The following is a 15,861-nucleotide window of genomic DNA, read 5'->3' as shown; positions in this document are numbered from 1 at the left end:
CATTGCTTATTAACAGGTCCCTTATTCCACGTCTTGAGTGAAACAACTCGGTTGTATTGCACAATACAGCCATTAATAACATTGCTTTATAAAGACTACTATAAAAATGCATTATGTAATAATAATAGTAACTGAATATTTTACAATTACAGTCGCATATCAGGAGACATTAATACACAACTACAGTTCAATGAGTTTGAAAACGCTGTCAAGTCAGCGTGAGCTCTGAAGCCACGCGAGATTTCTCGACGAGACCTTGCTGTTTTCAACATGGCAGGCAGCAAGTTGGTGCTAGAAGGGAAGATAAGTATTATTAGCTTTATCTCAGGCCTTTGTGTCATTATAATACCGTTACTTGTCAAATTCGGCTCTCACATTGACTGGATATTCGATTACCTCACGGATGTGAACGGGAAAATAGCCATTGCGACGTACATCACAGTTATCAATGGCTTCCTGCTAATCATATACAAGGGACCTTTATACAAGGTAAGACTCAAGAGAGACAGTCTGATTGATGTGTGTTACACAAATAGAACAATTATTGCAAAACTGGAACCCCTGTCATATCCATGTGAATGTTTTAAATGAATAATAATAAGATGTATCTAGATCTGTTGTTGCAAAGGCAGCTATTGGTAATGTCCTGTGTGCAGGCATAATCCTATTACTTTAGTACTCTAATGGGATCCTCTGTCAATTTGAATAAGCTCTCCAAGAAGACAGCTTCTTATTTGTGGATTTGCAGTATCAGGATCTGGCTAAAACTTTTCTGCCCTTTTTGCTTAACCAGGTGGCTGTTCGAGCCTGCTTTCTTGGATTTGCCTTTGGGTGTGGTCTCATTTTAAGTTTGGCAGACACAGCATGGACACACTTTGGCTGGTAATTCAACTTTTGTGAAATGGGTTAGGCCTTTTTGAGGTTAATATACACATTAAAATAAGAACTGAAAACAAGGATGGCCTTAGAAGCCACATGAATTTCCTGGATTATGGAATAACTTTTTGTTATTATGATTTGTTCCAATAGGTATATGTGTTCACTGTCATTTTTTCACTACTCTGAGTACCTGGTTACTGCCATCATCAACCCACGCAGTCTGTCTCTGGACTCCTTCCTGCTCAACCATAGTGTTGAATACACCGTAGCAGCTATTTCCTCCTGGATAGAGTTCACTGTGGAAATGCTCCTTATTCCAGGTTTGTTATGATCTTGGTCAGTCTTTTTTGTAATATTAATAGCTTGGAACATTCAGTTACTTTGTAAGTAAGCCTGTTACAATTATTGAATAATTGTGTGATTGCGTTATTTGATCTGATCATATTGATTTGAGATGGTACACAAAAGTAGATAAAGATAGTCAAAGGTCTTCCTTTGTGGTTTGTGTGTTCAATCAATTGCAATTATTTGTAGAAAATCGTCAGCTCAAACTTCATGATTGTGACTGGCTTATTGTTAGGAAACAAATTAATGTAAGTTTTGTCAATTTGTATGGAGGAAGCTTTAAGTGTTTTAAATATTAAATATATTGTATTGTCAAAACATTATTATTATTATTATGAATTACTTTATATATTATTTAGTTACGTAAATAATGAATTAATGCATTTTGAAATTTTTTCTTTTTTTCAGGAACGGTTGAAATGCTTTCTTAAATTTTCAAAATGAATTGCATTCATTTTAATTTTTTTCGACAGAGATAAAGCAGGTGAACTGGCTCTGTTTTGTGGGTCTGCTGATGGTTCTCTGTGGGGACAGTCTGCGCAAAGCTGCCATGCTGACGGCAGGGTCTAATTTTAACCATATAGTGCAGAATGAGAAGGCCCAGAGCCACGTGCTGGTCACCACTGGAGTTTATGCTCTCTTCAGACATCCTTCCTATGTGGGCTGGTTTTACTGGAGCACTGGCACTCAGGTACTTTTACCTTTATTTCCATAGAATTTATTTGTATAGTGCAGGGGGAGGCAACCTATGGAAAACAATAGATAAAGTGGTATATGTATTTCATTTAAATAAAGTCCCTCGATCTTGCATATGGATGTACATTTGGAGGTAATCACTCCTCATAATCACTCAGCCTGTTAGGAGCTTTAATTACTATTAAAGTGATAGATTTGAACCTGCGCTATTCAACAGTAGCGCAACAGCTCTGACAAACCATTCATCCGCTTCTGTGATTATTATCCCCCTGCGAGCCATAGGTTGCCAACACCTGGTATAGCGCTTTTCACAGAACACCGTTCAAAAGCTTTACAAATAGTATAATTTTTATATATTCAATAAATATATAATGGTAACACTTTACAACAAGGTCTCATTTGTGACATGAACTAACAATGAGCAATATATTCTTACAGCAATTATTAAATGTTGTTAATGTTAGTTTTCATGTTAGTTCACTGAATTAACTAATGTCAACAGATGATCAACTGATCTCAAAAATGTATTAGTAAAGTTGATATTAACATTAAAGGGTTAGTTCACCCAAAAATGAAAATTCTGTCATTAATTACTTACCCTCATGTCGTTCGACACCCGTAAGACCTCCGTTCATCTTCAGACACAAATGAAGATATTTTAGTTGAAATCTGATGGCTCTGAAAGGCCTCCATTGCCACAATGCACGGTTCACTCTCAAGACCCTTAAAAGGTACTAAAGACGTCGTTACAAAGTCCATCTCACTACAGTGGTTCTACAATAACTTTATGAATCGGCGAGAATAGTTTTTGTGCGCAAAAAAACCCTAAATAACGACTTATATAGTGATGACGATTTCAAAACACGGCCTCATGAAGCTTCGAAGCGTTATGAATCAGTGAGTCGAATCATGATTCGGATCGCGTGTCAAACCGCCAAACTGCTGAAATTTGGCGATCCAAACTGCTCATTCGACTCACTGATTCATAACGCTTCGAAGCTTCATGATGCCGTGTTTTGAAATCGTCATCACTATATAAGTCGTTATTTAGGGGTTTTTTGCGCACAAAAACTATTCTCGCCGATTCATAAAGTTATTTTAGAACCACTGTAGTGAGATGGACTTTGTAACGACGTCTTTAGTACCTTTGAAGGGTCTTGAGAGTGAACCGTGCATTGTGCCAATGGAGGCCTTTCAGAGCCATCAGATTTCAACTAAAATATATTAATTTGTGTTCCGAAGATGAACGGAGGTCTTACGGGTCTCACTAACCCTTTAAGATTAATAAATCCTGCAGATGTATTGTTTGTTATCTAATGTTGTTAATATTAACAAATTAAACCTTGTTGTGAAGTTTCTTCTATTATAAATCTTATTTTTAATAAATATTTTATTAAATTCATCCCTTAAATTGAGTTGTTAGTTTAGAAGATTTATTCATGCGTTTTGTTTTAAACCTGTACTCTTGCTTGTCATTTTTCCCAGATAATGCTGTGCAACCCGATATGTATACTGGGATATACGATCGCCAGCTGGCGGTTCTTTCGAGAGCGTATTGAGGAGGAGGAGCTCTCTCTCATCCATTTCTTTGGAGAGGACTATGTTGAGTACAAGAAGAAGGTCTTCACTGGCTTGCCCTTCATCTCAGGAATCAGGGTTAACTCTTAAGGCTGTGCTGCATTGAAAGGAGGAATTAGCCTGAAAGTGCACACCTGGACACCTCTGACTGGCGCTCTGAGTGAGCTCGTTGCCTTGTGGCATTATGGCGCGGCCCCTGGGGCCAGCACAGATATATGAGGTGGCAGCACAGTAAAACTGACCCGCTGATCTGCTCTGAGACACATTGGTCTGCCCTGAGCAGGGTGGAGCTTCCACCCTCAACACCATCAGAGATTCTAGAACACAGACACCACATTCCTCAGCATCTGTCTTTTCTCCTACACCTCATCATATTTTTGTTCTGTCTAACTCCTCCTTGTTTTCATGCCAGTCATTTATCATGCATCCTCCTATTTGCACCATGTAATTTCATAAGCTGCTCTTTGTTTTATAAATCCCATGGTTTTGTTTAGAAACCTTTATGAGTGAGATTCAGGACAATGTTTTGTTACCAATTTATGAGCGTCCAGAGATTTCAGTAGAGTTTTAAATACATTGAGGTAAAGAGTTTTATTCAGATAAGTTTTAAATTCGTCATGTGATATATTTACTGGAGTGGCCGTTTAGACATTGTCCATTTTGTGTAAACAAATTTTTATGCCTCCGAACGTGTTTTTTTTTTTAAAGGTCTGCCAGAGCAGTTTTCACTAATTCTGCCAGTCACAACAGGCCTACTGATTTCCGACAATCTCTAAATATCTGTGATTTGTCAATGTTGTTGGGAAATTTTAATATTATGATTAGAGAAATAAACGTATCTGATACATTACAGGCTTAATTCCTCTTTAGAATTTCCTTATGAATATTTTCATAGTCCTCCAGTTATGCAGCATATCTCAATGCATATGTCCTCTCATCTAACTCTTGTCAAACGCATTAGTCTCTTTCGTCTTCACTCCCACACTCACTCATTACCATATCCGTTTCTTTTCACTTTCCTTCACACTTGCATGATAATTCAGCAAGAAAAATCTGTTTTTTACGAAGGTGGGATTCAAAGGGCCGAATGCCGGAGGGGTTTGCTATATCCAAAGTCTTAATCTTTCCGATTTTACATTTCTAGGAGGAGGGCTTCGCTCTCCTCCTGGCATGATGTAGCTTATATAGATGACATTGGGTTAAGAATAAGAATTTCTTGCACACTTTCAACCAATGACGAGCACTATAATATATGCGTAGGTACAGGTAACATTTGAACACATGCAATAGGTTTTTTTGCACTACGCTCGTGCAAAGAGCTGATGGGAGAGGACCACCCTACCTCTTGAATGATAACTGTACATTATTAACATCTTCAGCAAAATGTAACAAACCTTTAAAATAAACACTTACTCTAGTGAGCACCTATCACTTTTATTTAGAAATTACTGTGATTCTCTAAAATGCAAGCACTGTGAACTGTTTTTATTCAAGATTCTGTATATCAGATTTACATGAATGCATGCTTATTGTTCGTTTTAACAAATATCTAAGCTGGCTGATCAACACAAAAGCGGTTTCACATTGGTATCTATTTGCGATTGGCTGTATCAGTGGTGTTCTTCTGCTTGTTTGGCCTGTAGTAATCCTTGTTCTTGGGATTGGTCTCGTCTGATAGGCTGTTTAGAGTCCAGTTGTCCTCAGCGTTACAGGACAGCTCATTACTGTATCAGGGAAGCATGGAATAGCCATTAATTAACTTTTTCTTAAGAACAAATTAAGAACATAACATACTTATGATAAATTGAAGGGAACTCACCTGGGCTGTGTGTCGGCAGCGGTGGTGCTGTCCTCGTAGAGCTTCAGCATGATCTCCGTGCGATCATCTTTCAGCTCTTTAGGCTCCTTCAGCCTGTTAAAGGTAAACATTAGAAGGAAAAAAGTACCAAGTGTCAAAATGCTTTGGTGTGTAAATTAAATTGTCAGTTTGTTTTGGAAAAATTGGCAAAATTATGTAAATCTGATGTTTGGGGACTGGGATGTTTTTTTTTTAAAGAGATGAATAATTTTATTTAGCAAAGATGCATTAAGTTATTATAACATTAAAGAGATTTGTATTGTTACAAAATTCTATTCAAAAATGCTGTTCTATTGAACTTTCTATTCATCAAACAATCCTGAAAAAAGGTTACTTGCATAGCAAATCAGCATATTTGAATGATTTCTGAAAAATCATGTGACACTGAAGACTGGAGTAATGACTGTTGAAAATTAAGCGTTGAATTTTTCAAATAGAAAATAACTTTTAAATTGTAATATTTCACAATTTTACTGTAAATTTGATTGTAAAATGCAGCCTTGGTGAGCTTGAGACATTTTCAAAAGTGGAAAAAAAAAACTACATTCCAAACTTTTGAACTGTAATATGTGTATATTGTTTATATTTCTCTATAAACCATGTGAATGATACATCATGCTCTTTGTACCTGGGCTCCAGGCGCTCTTTCACTTTCGCTATGGAGCGAATGTAGGGTCCTATTTGTCTGGAGATAGTGGTCAAATAAGAGTTCTCCTGTTTTAACTGAAGCAGGTCATGAAGTTGTGCTACAAATGAAGAAAAATTGACAAGAATCACTACTCAACAGCCTTAGTAATGAGAAGATCTTAGTGAGAAAATCAAAAGCATTTACTTACCTTCATAAATCTCCTGTTCATTTGCCACCCTCTGTAATGTCTCCTCCCAGATCTTAGAACAAAATCGATGGTATAATGAGCCATCCTCTTTTTCACCTCCTCCTATGTAAGTTTTAAACTATTGCCATCTCACCTCCTCGAAAATGGCCCGCATGAGCTCCACTGAGGAGTACTCTATAGATATCTGTCCGTCCACCAGTACAGAGCGCTCCAAAATCTCACTCATGGTGTCGGGTTTGGTGAGGGAATGGTGCTTGGTCAGGTCTCTGTGAATCTCCTGCACCTGGTCTTTGAGCTTCTGGATTTCGGTCTGTAAGGTCTGGTCGAACAGATATGGAGAATTTGTCATTTGCAGTACAATATTTTCTTTATACTTTTTTATATGTGGAATTAATAAACATTTGGGGATTGGGATTTATGGTTACTATTGGGGGAGAGTCGGACTTTGAGTCTTACTACTGGGAGGAAATGTATGTGGGGGGAGTGAATGAACAGAACTCTCTTCCACTCTCATTACCCACAACTCGGGTGCCTTTGAGCAAGGCACCTAACCCCCAATCTCTCCCTGGGTGCAAAAAATGGCTGCTCACTGCTCCGGGTGATTCACGGTGTGTGTTCAATACTGCTGTGTATGTGTGTGCGTGTGTGCATTTGGATGGGTGACATGCAGAGCACAAATTCCGAGTATGGACACCATACTTGGATTCACGTCACTATTTATTTTAAGTAATTCAGTTTGTTTTGTTTTTCTCTTGCAACATCACACAATTAATGTGAATTTCCTCTTGGGAAAAACACGAAAATAGCTGAAAATAAGATATAATCGATCTCATGAGTGTATGAGAAACACTCACCCTGTAGCTGTTCTCATAGTTGCAGCAGTGGTTCATAAAGGGCGTCTCCTCACCCTCTGCCAGCAGAACCTTGGTGCTGATGTAACGGTGTGAGGTCGGCCTGCGCACCACCGAGGAGCACAGTGACATGTCACTTATGGCTGGAGAGTGACATTGCACTGACAGGGATGATTGCATCCTGCAAGATGATGATAAACAAATATTCATTTTATATGTTTAAATAAGCAGTTTTAGACTGCTTATTTAAAGTAGACTCACAGTCCACTGGCGTTTCCCAGACCTAAAGCCACACTCCCTGCAGTGGACATTGAACGCCGATGCCCCAACAGCAAGAGCGGCTCCAGGCAGCGTGCAAACTCAGAGCGATAATCTGTGTTTATCTGTGTGGATGGATTACAGCAGATATAACTTATGCACTGATTTATTTAACATACTTGAATTTAGTAAACTAACCTTACTGCTTTGAGCTGGTCTCAGCCTGTGTGGTAGTTTCACAATCTTCTTTAGTCTCTCCATTAATTGCTGTGTGAATTCAAATTAAATCAATCAATAAATCATGTTCTTTTTATTATTAAATAATTAAAAAAATGGTTTGTACTCACATATCCCATGTCCAAAAACTCAAACTTATTTGCTGAGCTTAGAAAGGCAGAACATGTAACAAGATGAACCTGGAGAGAAGTAAAAAGAAACATGTTTGAAAGCAAAGCAAGCAGGAATATTTGAAAAGCTAGGATGACTGGAGATATGAAGAAAATGCGCTTATACCTGGAGAGTTGGAAGGAGTGCTGCAAGATGAGATAACTGCTCTTTAAAGGCTCTCTCCTTCTCCTCATGCTGACTAGAAAATAAACGCACAAAAGAAGATTAATAATGAGTGTTCCTTAATCAGGATCTTTGCTTCTTCACCTTAATCATTTTGTGCCTGTGCTAATTTTATATATATATATATATATATATATATATATATATATATATATATATATATATATATATATATATATATATATATATATATATATATATATATATATATATATATATATTTTTTTTTTTTTTTTTTTTTTTTTTTAAATGTTTGTGATCAATATATTTTTATATTACAAAAGTGATGTCCGGAAGGGATTGGTTTGTGGATTTGTTTGTAATGACCCTAAGTTTAATTAAAACACCACAATATGAGGAAAATATTTTATTAAATATTTTGAATATGAAGCAAAACACTAAACTTGGTTAAGGTATTTATATGAAAAAATATAATTGGGCCAAAAAAGTCAAACTACAGCTACAGGTTTGCATATGAAAAAAGAAAGCTCACAGGAAAAAGCATATTTTTGTAGTAAAAAGCATTGACTACATCATTGTCAGTTATTAAATATTTCATTGGTTTTCACTTGTTTTTGCATGTGTTCATAATTTATAACACTAATGTCTTATTTTTATTTATATACCTGTTTTTTGTGTTTTTTATATATATATATATATATATATATATATATATATATATATATATATATATATATATATATATATATATATATATATATATATATATATATATATATATATATATATATATATATATATATATATATATATATATATATATATATATATTGTTTTTTACCTTTGTGCTGCTTTGAGTAGATTCTTTTTTCTCTCTGCTAGTTTTTCCTGAGCAAAAAAATAAATAAATAAATGTGTGAATCACCAATTTTGTTTCATTCCATTCTAATTTTACCTCTCAAATAAAAAATGCTTAGTTAATTATTTCTGACATCAAAATCAGATAAGTGTAGCCAGATTAACTGAGTATTGTACTTGTGCATGACACCTGCATATTATTGAACAAAGTGCAGATGGCGCTCTCCTCTTCATCCACATTGGCCCTGACCTCTCCAATCATGGCTTTGAGCAGAATAATTGCTTCTCGAGCTGACGTCTGAAGCTCCTTAACAGCCTGAAGAGAGTGAAATACTTCAATAGGTGCTCCACACAATACAGACACAGATGAAAGTACATATTCTGCAGAGAAAAGCATGGGTGAGAAACTCACTAAGACGGCTTGGTCCAGTTTTTCACAGCCTTGTATATATGCTGTCTCAATATCAATGCAGTGTGCTCTGTTCTCCCTATGGAAGAAGACTGACCCACATTATTTTGAAATCATATGGGTCATATGCTAATTACATGCTCAGTTAAGTTTAGAACTCACACTTGCATGTCTCTGAAGCAGTTGATGCAGAGCATGGACTTTTTCTCTGTAGAAAACATGATGTAGAGTTCCTCATGGAGGGCTGCAAATAGACAAAGTGCATGGATCCCAAAAGCTTTAGCATTAAAGACTTGTTCTTGACAAAAGGAATTTCATTCATTTAAGTAGTTTGAACTAATTCAAAATAGAGTTTCACACACACCACATTTTTTGTGGGCTTCTTTGGTGCGCTTTGCCAAGGAGACAATCTCGTGGCTGGAAAACATCTTGGCCTTATGGGTGGTTTCCCTGCAGTCTCGACACAGTGGCTGGCAACAAGTGTTGCAATAATACATTGCATCCACATCCTGGGGTTTGTGACAGAAGAATAAAACACTTAAGCAGACAAAACCCTAATCTTAAAAATGAAATGAAACCTCATACTGAAATATTTGACAGAGTTTAAAGTGATAGTTCACCCAAAAATGAAAATGACCCCATGGTCTGAAACTCACCCTCAAGCCATAGGTGTATATGACATTCTTCTTTCAGACGAATACAATCAGAGTTATATAAAAAAAAATGTCCTGGCTCTTCCAAGCTTTATAATAGTAGGGAATAGCGGCCCAAAATTTGAAGCCCAACAAAATGCATCCATCCATTATAAAAGTAATCCACACGGCTCCAAGGGGTTAATAAAGGCCTTCTGAAGCGAACTCACGTATTTATCTTACGAAGAAAGTGTAACGGCTCTCGCAGTTCAAGACGCTTACTCTATACGTTGCGTCAGTTACTCTTTTTTCGTAAGTTGAACGGAAGGTGGTCTGCCGGGAGCTAGATATTTTACTTTATATGGATATTTTTCTTACACAAACACACTTCAGAAGGCCTTTATTAACCTCCTGGAGCCATAATGGATGGATGTACTTTTTGGGGCTTAAAATTTTGGGCTCGAATGCCATTATAAAACTTGGATTAGCCAGGCCATTTTTTAATATAACTCAGATTGTATTTGTCTAAAAGAAGAATGTCATATATATGTAGAATGGCTTGAGGGTGAGTAAATCCTGGGGTAATTTAAATTTTTGGGTGAACTATCCCTTTAATACGACAAACACTATTTCTTTTTAGTGAATCAAAAATGTAAAGTGCAACTGCTGTAGTCCGATGCTGCGTCCCAATTCGCATACTATCCGTACTAAATAGTATTCGAAAAAAGAATTAGTATGTCCCAAATCTTAGTATGTTGAAAAAAGTATTCCAAAGATTCCCGGATGGTCTACTATTTCCGGTCAGAATCCGAAGTGCAGATCGATGCGCACTCTAACGGCTGATATTGCCCACAACCCATTGCGAGATGGACGAGGATTCGATTAGAACTACAAACGCGGATAAAAAGTGTTTAAAAAACTACAAACATGACGGTTACGCGAGTCTGACGGTTAAGTGGAGAGGATTAGATAAAGTGGTTTGAGTGAGCAATTATCAGTATTTAACCGGACGAAAAGATATTTATTCAATATTATCCACATTATATTTCACCTGCAGCAGCATTGAGAACTTTTGTAATGATACGTTTGGCCATTAACTTTGCAAACACATGAGAGGAGTCTAAAGACCCACGAAAGGCAGATCAACGAGCGACTACATTTCTCTCCGATACGGTAGGAAATTAAATTTAAAGTGGGGGATTTGAACTGTGACGATGATTGACATTTTAAACGGTGACGGGACGCACGTAACAGAGTCCGTTTAAAGATGACGAAGTAGTATGTCCCAAAGCTTGGATACTCTTCTGCTACACACTCAAAAGTATGTACTTTTTCTTCACAAAAAGAGTACATACTTTTAGGATGTAGTATAAGTAGGCGAATTGGGACGCAGCACGATTCTCCAATAAATTACTCTAATGACTCATTTCTTTTTAGTAAATCAGACTCATAAGTGTAGTTACTGACTGTTTGTAATACAACATGTAGGTCTAGTTGAAGACACATATTATGTTTTGTCATAAATACTTTAATAAAGTATGTTTTCACGTTTTATTTGTTCAGTTTTGTTTAAAATATATAATTATGGCCAATCTCTGGATTGCATTAATGCCGCCTCTAAGAAGACTTTTAAAAGTCATGTGTTCACTTTTACAAGAACCCAAGTATGAATTAATTTATAATTAAAATTTTCAACATATAAATGTTATTTAATTTATTTTCTCAAAATATGAATTCTATATAAGTAAAATAACCATTACACCGTAAACCCTAGTGCTCAAAATAATTAATTGGTTTGAGTAGAGACAACTCAAATTAAACAAATTAAACAAATTAAAAATAAATTAAGTCATCTGAATTGTTTAATTGTTTTATGAACTTGTTTCTTTGAATTTAGACTAACTTAAATTTAACTGAAACCGGGCTGGGATTTCTATTTCCCAGCATGCTTTGCCATGACACTCAAAAGTGTTATATTATGTTTTTTTTGTGCAATATTAACGTTAAGTAGGAGATTTAGTGTTTAATGTTTTATGCTAGTTTAGAAATGTTTTTGTTATGTTTTTTTTTTTTGTATTACCATCAGGCTGAGCATCAAGTGGAGCATGAGGTTAGTTTGAGAACAGATATACACTCACCTAAAGGATTATTAGGAACTCCTGTTCAATTTCCCATTAATGCAATTATCTAATCATCCAATCACATGGCAGTTGCTTCAATGCATTTAGGGGTGTGGTCCTGGTCAAGACAATCTCCTGAACTCCAAACTGAATGTCAGAATGGGAAAGAAAGGTGATTTAAGCTATTTTGAGCGTGACATGGTTGTTGGTGCCAGACGGGCCAGTCTGAGTATTTCACAATCTGCTCAGTTACTGGGATTTTCACGCACAACCATTTCTAGGGTTTACAAAGAATGGTATGAAAAGGGAAAAACATCCAGTTTGCGGCAGTCCTGTGGGCGAAAATGCCTTGTTGATGCTAGAGGTCAGAGGAGAATGGGCCGACTGATTCAAGCTGATAGAAGAGCAACTTTGACTGAAATAACCACTTGTTACAACCGAGGTATGCAGCAAAGCATTTGTGAAGCCACAACACGCACAACCTTGAGGCGGATGGGCTACAACAGCAGAAGACCCCACCGGGTACCACTCATCTCCACTACAAATAGGAAAAAGAGGCTACAATTTGCACGAGCTCACCAAAATTGAACCGTTGAAGACTAGAAAAATGTTGCCTGGTCTGTTGAGTCTCGATTTCTGTTGAGACATTCAGATGGTAGAGTCAGAATTTGGCGTAAACAGAATGAGAACATGGATCCATCATGCCTTGTTACCACTGTGCAGGCTGGTGGTGGTGGTGTAATGGTGTGGGGGATGTTTTCTTGGCACACTTTAGGCCCCTTAGTGCCAATTGGGCATGGTTTAAATGCCACGGCCTACCTGAGCATTGTTTCTGACCATGTTCATCCCTTTATGACCACCATGTACCCATCCTCTGATGGCTACTTTCAGCAGGATAATGCACCATGTCACAAAGCTCGAATCATTTCAAATTGGTTTCTTGAACATGACAATGAGTTCACTGTACTAAAATGGCCCCCACAGTCACCAGATCTCAACCCAATAGAGCATCTTTGGGATGTGGTGGAACGGGATCTTCGTGCCCTGGATGTGCATCCCACAAATCTCCATCAACTGCAAGATGCTATCCTATCAATATGGGCCAACATTTCTAAAGAATACTTTCAGCACCTTGTTGAATTAATGCCATGTAGAATTAAGGCAGTTCTGAAGCAGAAGGGGGTCAAACACAGTATTAGTATGGTGTTCCTAATAATCCTTTAGGTGAGTGTATGTTAAATGTATATATTGCTGCCCTCATTCAGCAAGTGCTATGCTATGCTAATGCTACCAAAACATTGTGTAACCAATTGGCAAGGTGACATTTATTGAATTAGCTAAAGCAAGTTTCCACCACTAAAAGATTACATGATATTTTTAAGTTAAATGTATGAATTAGCTTACTCAAATATTGCAAGTTCAGAGCAATTAAAATGTATTACAAAAGTTCTGCTTACTTAAACTTAAAATTTGTTTGAGTTTTGCCAATTTATTCAGGTTTACAGTGTAAAGCATGAAATAAAAATAAACACTGTACGTCTTATTAATCTTGAATCCATGCATATGTTTCAAAAACTTGATCTACCGGTAAAACGTCAGACTTTTCTCTATGTCAGACTTCTCCAATAATTTAGTCTACTTAAACCCCACCATTTTCTTACAATCGACAGTATTGTGTGATAATAAGACCTGTTTCTTGCACTCCAAATCACAGTTAGCACACTGCACGGTTTCCTCACTGTCTGCTGAACTGTCCACCAAAAACTTCAGGAGTCGATCCTCTGGCGGGAGTGCATTTAATCCTTTCACAACAGACTGATGTCTACAAAAGAAACAGACAGTTTTGTGTGTCTGTGCAGAACTTTTGACCCATTACCTGATAATGTCTTAGTCATACATTTGGCATTGACGTGTTTATCTCTCCTTCATAGCAACAACGACACAAATAGCTCTCTTCTGAATTCTTAGATAGAACAGTGAGCGATAGATAACCCCCATCGACGGAAATAGACACAAACAGAAAGGGACTAAAACAATTCTACAAATAAATATACTACTTTAATATTTCTAAGGATAAGAGTTCAAAGATTCCCTGTAAATTCACTTACATGAGAAGCATTCACAGTGTATTCGATCAAGGTTTTAAACAATATATTATAACATTAACACAGTCCTTTGCATTGCTGATGCATAACATTAACAAACATAATGCATGCGATCACCATGGCATAATGTAACAATCAAAACACTTTTGACATTTGCAATATCTTAACCTCTAAGTGAACACTGAACCAGCTAAAAACAAATTCATACTTACTCTAACATGCTTCTTTATAAAGACCACCAACCTTTTCCAATTTTTGTATAAATTCCCTCCATAAATGCAAGATCTACGGTGTGCGATTAAGCTGCTGCTAGACTTACTGTATGGCAGCCGAAGGGTGAGTGCACAGGCATTTCAGCCATCTCTAATTGTAGCCAGCCTAGGACCTGTGTATCCAATATCAAGTGTCAGATGGTGTTAGGTTTATTGTTTGATGCAACAGTGGCCTTGGCAGAATGTGCCCCGAGACTTTTGATTAAGTCCAACACAAAGGCAGGATCTATAGTGCAGCTGTTAACAGGTAATCTCTCCTACAGATGGCCCTGGCACCATAGAGTTGACCAGACAATGTCATTTGACCATTTAAATCTATAAAATTCAAATGCATACATGTCATAGGCTTTATCTTTGCATGTAAATCAGTACTAACACTGTGGTTCTGTTCCCCCCTACTGCGATTATACTGTGTGAGAATAAGGTGATCAATCATTAAATGAAGTAAATTCTTACCCACAGAGAGGGCAAGTCAGTCGGCTGTCCACGGCCCTGCCGCGCAAGCAGCTGGCACAGAACGTGTGATAACAGTCCAGTAGACATGGATGCTCATACTGTTCTTGGCACAAGTGACACACCAGCGGGTGACAGTTGGCACTGTCCGGGTCATAGAGATGATCCAGAGGGGAAAAGATCTCTCCAGACATCTGAAAATATAATAAAGACCTTTAAAAATGTTTGATATACTATGTGCAGGAGCACATTTACAGATTGCACATTTATGACTATCCATATTCTTCTGAGTATGCTTAGTATCCTTGGGCTCTCGTTGATTCAGAATATACTGGGAAAAATGTGAGATCCAAGGTCAATACTTATTATTAGACTTAGAAGATAGCTCCAAAACGGTAACAAGCCTTTGAATAGGCTCAGAAACATAAATAGTCACATGAATTGAAAAATACCAAATGAATAAATATACGTATTTAATTCCATTCACCTATAAAGCATATGCATACCTTGTACTGTCCGAATGCTTCTGCTGGGTGGACTGAATGCCGTGTGAAGGATCTGTAAGGGTTTTTAGATGCAGGATATGGCTTCAAAAACAAACAATGAATTCACACTCCTGTATCTGTTGTATGAGGAGGTGATATGTTGGGGCCAGAATACTCAGACTGTGATTACACAACACAAAGCAGATGCCATTGTCTGTCAAAAGTAGAGCCCTGGTAGCTAAAATTAAATTACACGGTATATCTTAAACTAACATGCAAATTAACATATGTCAGAATGGCAATTTTTGATCATACAGAGAAATTGCATGTAATTTTCTATAAAATATCAACACGTGAGTGCCTATTTTTAAAAGGATAGTTCATGAACTATGAAATTTCTGCCATCATCTCATCCATTGTTCTGTGGAGCACAAAAATAAGGTAAGATGTTCAGTGCATATTATTATGAGAGTGAGTGAATTTAGGGCCTGTTTCAGTACCCGCACTTGCAGTCTTGGCCACTTGAGAGCAAGTGTACGTGACAGGAAGTAAATAGGCAAGACTGTCCTAGTAAGCACACACAAATGCTGTGTGCAAAATCGAATAGGCCTACTTTCCTACTATATTTAAAGGGATAGTTCACCCAAAAATGAAAATTCTGTCATAATTTACTCACCCTCACGTTGTTCCAACCC

At 37.1% G+C, this 15,861-nt stretch overlaps 2 protein-coding genes across 15 annotated transcripts; one reads left to right on the top strand and one right to left on the bottom strand.

Annotated features, from left to right (window-relative positions):
• Nucleotides 1-241: 241 nt before the first annotated feature.
• icmt (isoprenylcysteine carboxyl methyltransferase) lies at nucleotides 242-4,933 on the top strand. The gene is made up of 5 exons (XM_079803491.1): nucleotides 242-489; nucleotides 794-882; nucleotides 1,030-1,199; nucleotides 1,698-1,915; nucleotides 3,406-4,933. The coding sequence occupies exons 1-5, from the start codon at nucleotides 271-273 to the stop codon at nucleotides 3,586-3,588; spliced, it is 879 nt and encodes a 292-aa protein (XP_079659617.1). The 5' UTR covers nucleotides 242-270; the 3' UTR covers nucleotides 3,589-4,933.
• rnf207b (ring finger protein 207b) lies at nucleotides 4,914-15,325 on the bottom strand. Of its 14 annotated transcripts, XM_079803482.1 has the most exons (19): nucleotides 15,188-15,323; nucleotides 14,685-14,875; nucleotides 14,276-14,341; nucleotides 13,591-13,673; nucleotides 9,464-9,608; nucleotides 9,262-9,343; nucleotides 9,103-9,191; nucleotides 8,881-9,006; nucleotides 8,674-8,720; nucleotides 7,815-7,887; nucleotides 7,649-7,717; nucleotides 7,500-7,568; nucleotides 7,305-7,426; nucleotides 7,047-7,224; nucleotides 6,326-6,511; nucleotides 6,193-6,244; nucleotides 5,985-6,102; nucleotides 5,318-5,410; nucleotides 4,914-5,222 (listed from the first exon to the last, which is right to left on the bottom strand). In XM_079803482.1, the coding sequence occupies exons 2-19, from the start codon at nucleotides 14,769-14,771 to the stop codon at nucleotides 5,090-5,092; spliced, it is 1,818 nt and encodes a 605-aa protein (XP_079659608.1). In that variant the 5' UTR covers nucleotides 14,772-14,875; nucleotides 15,188-15,323; the 3' UTR covers nucleotides 4,914-5,089. The 14 variants fall into 14 exon arrangements, with proteins under 14 accessions (XP_079659608.1, XP_079659602.1, XP_079659609.1 ...); XM_079803476.1 differs by lacking the exon at nucleotides 14,276-14,341 and having other exon boundaries at nucleotides 9,103-9,178; nucleotides 13,541-13,673; nucleotides 15,188-15,325; XM_079803483.1 differs by lacking the exon at nucleotides 14,276-14,341.
• Between the last annotated feature and the right edge of the window lie 536 nt (nucleotides 15,326-15,861).

The sequence above is a fragment of the Gobio gobio genome (assembly GCF_949357685.1).
Source record: "Gobio gobio genome assembly, chromosome: 21".
Lineage (NCBI taxonomy): Eukaryota > Metazoa > Chordata > Actinopteri > Cypriniformes > Gobionidae > Gobio > Gobio gobio.
The sequence above is the reverse complement of the archived record's forward strand: the minus strand, read 5'-3'. Positions and strand labels throughout refer to the sequence as shown.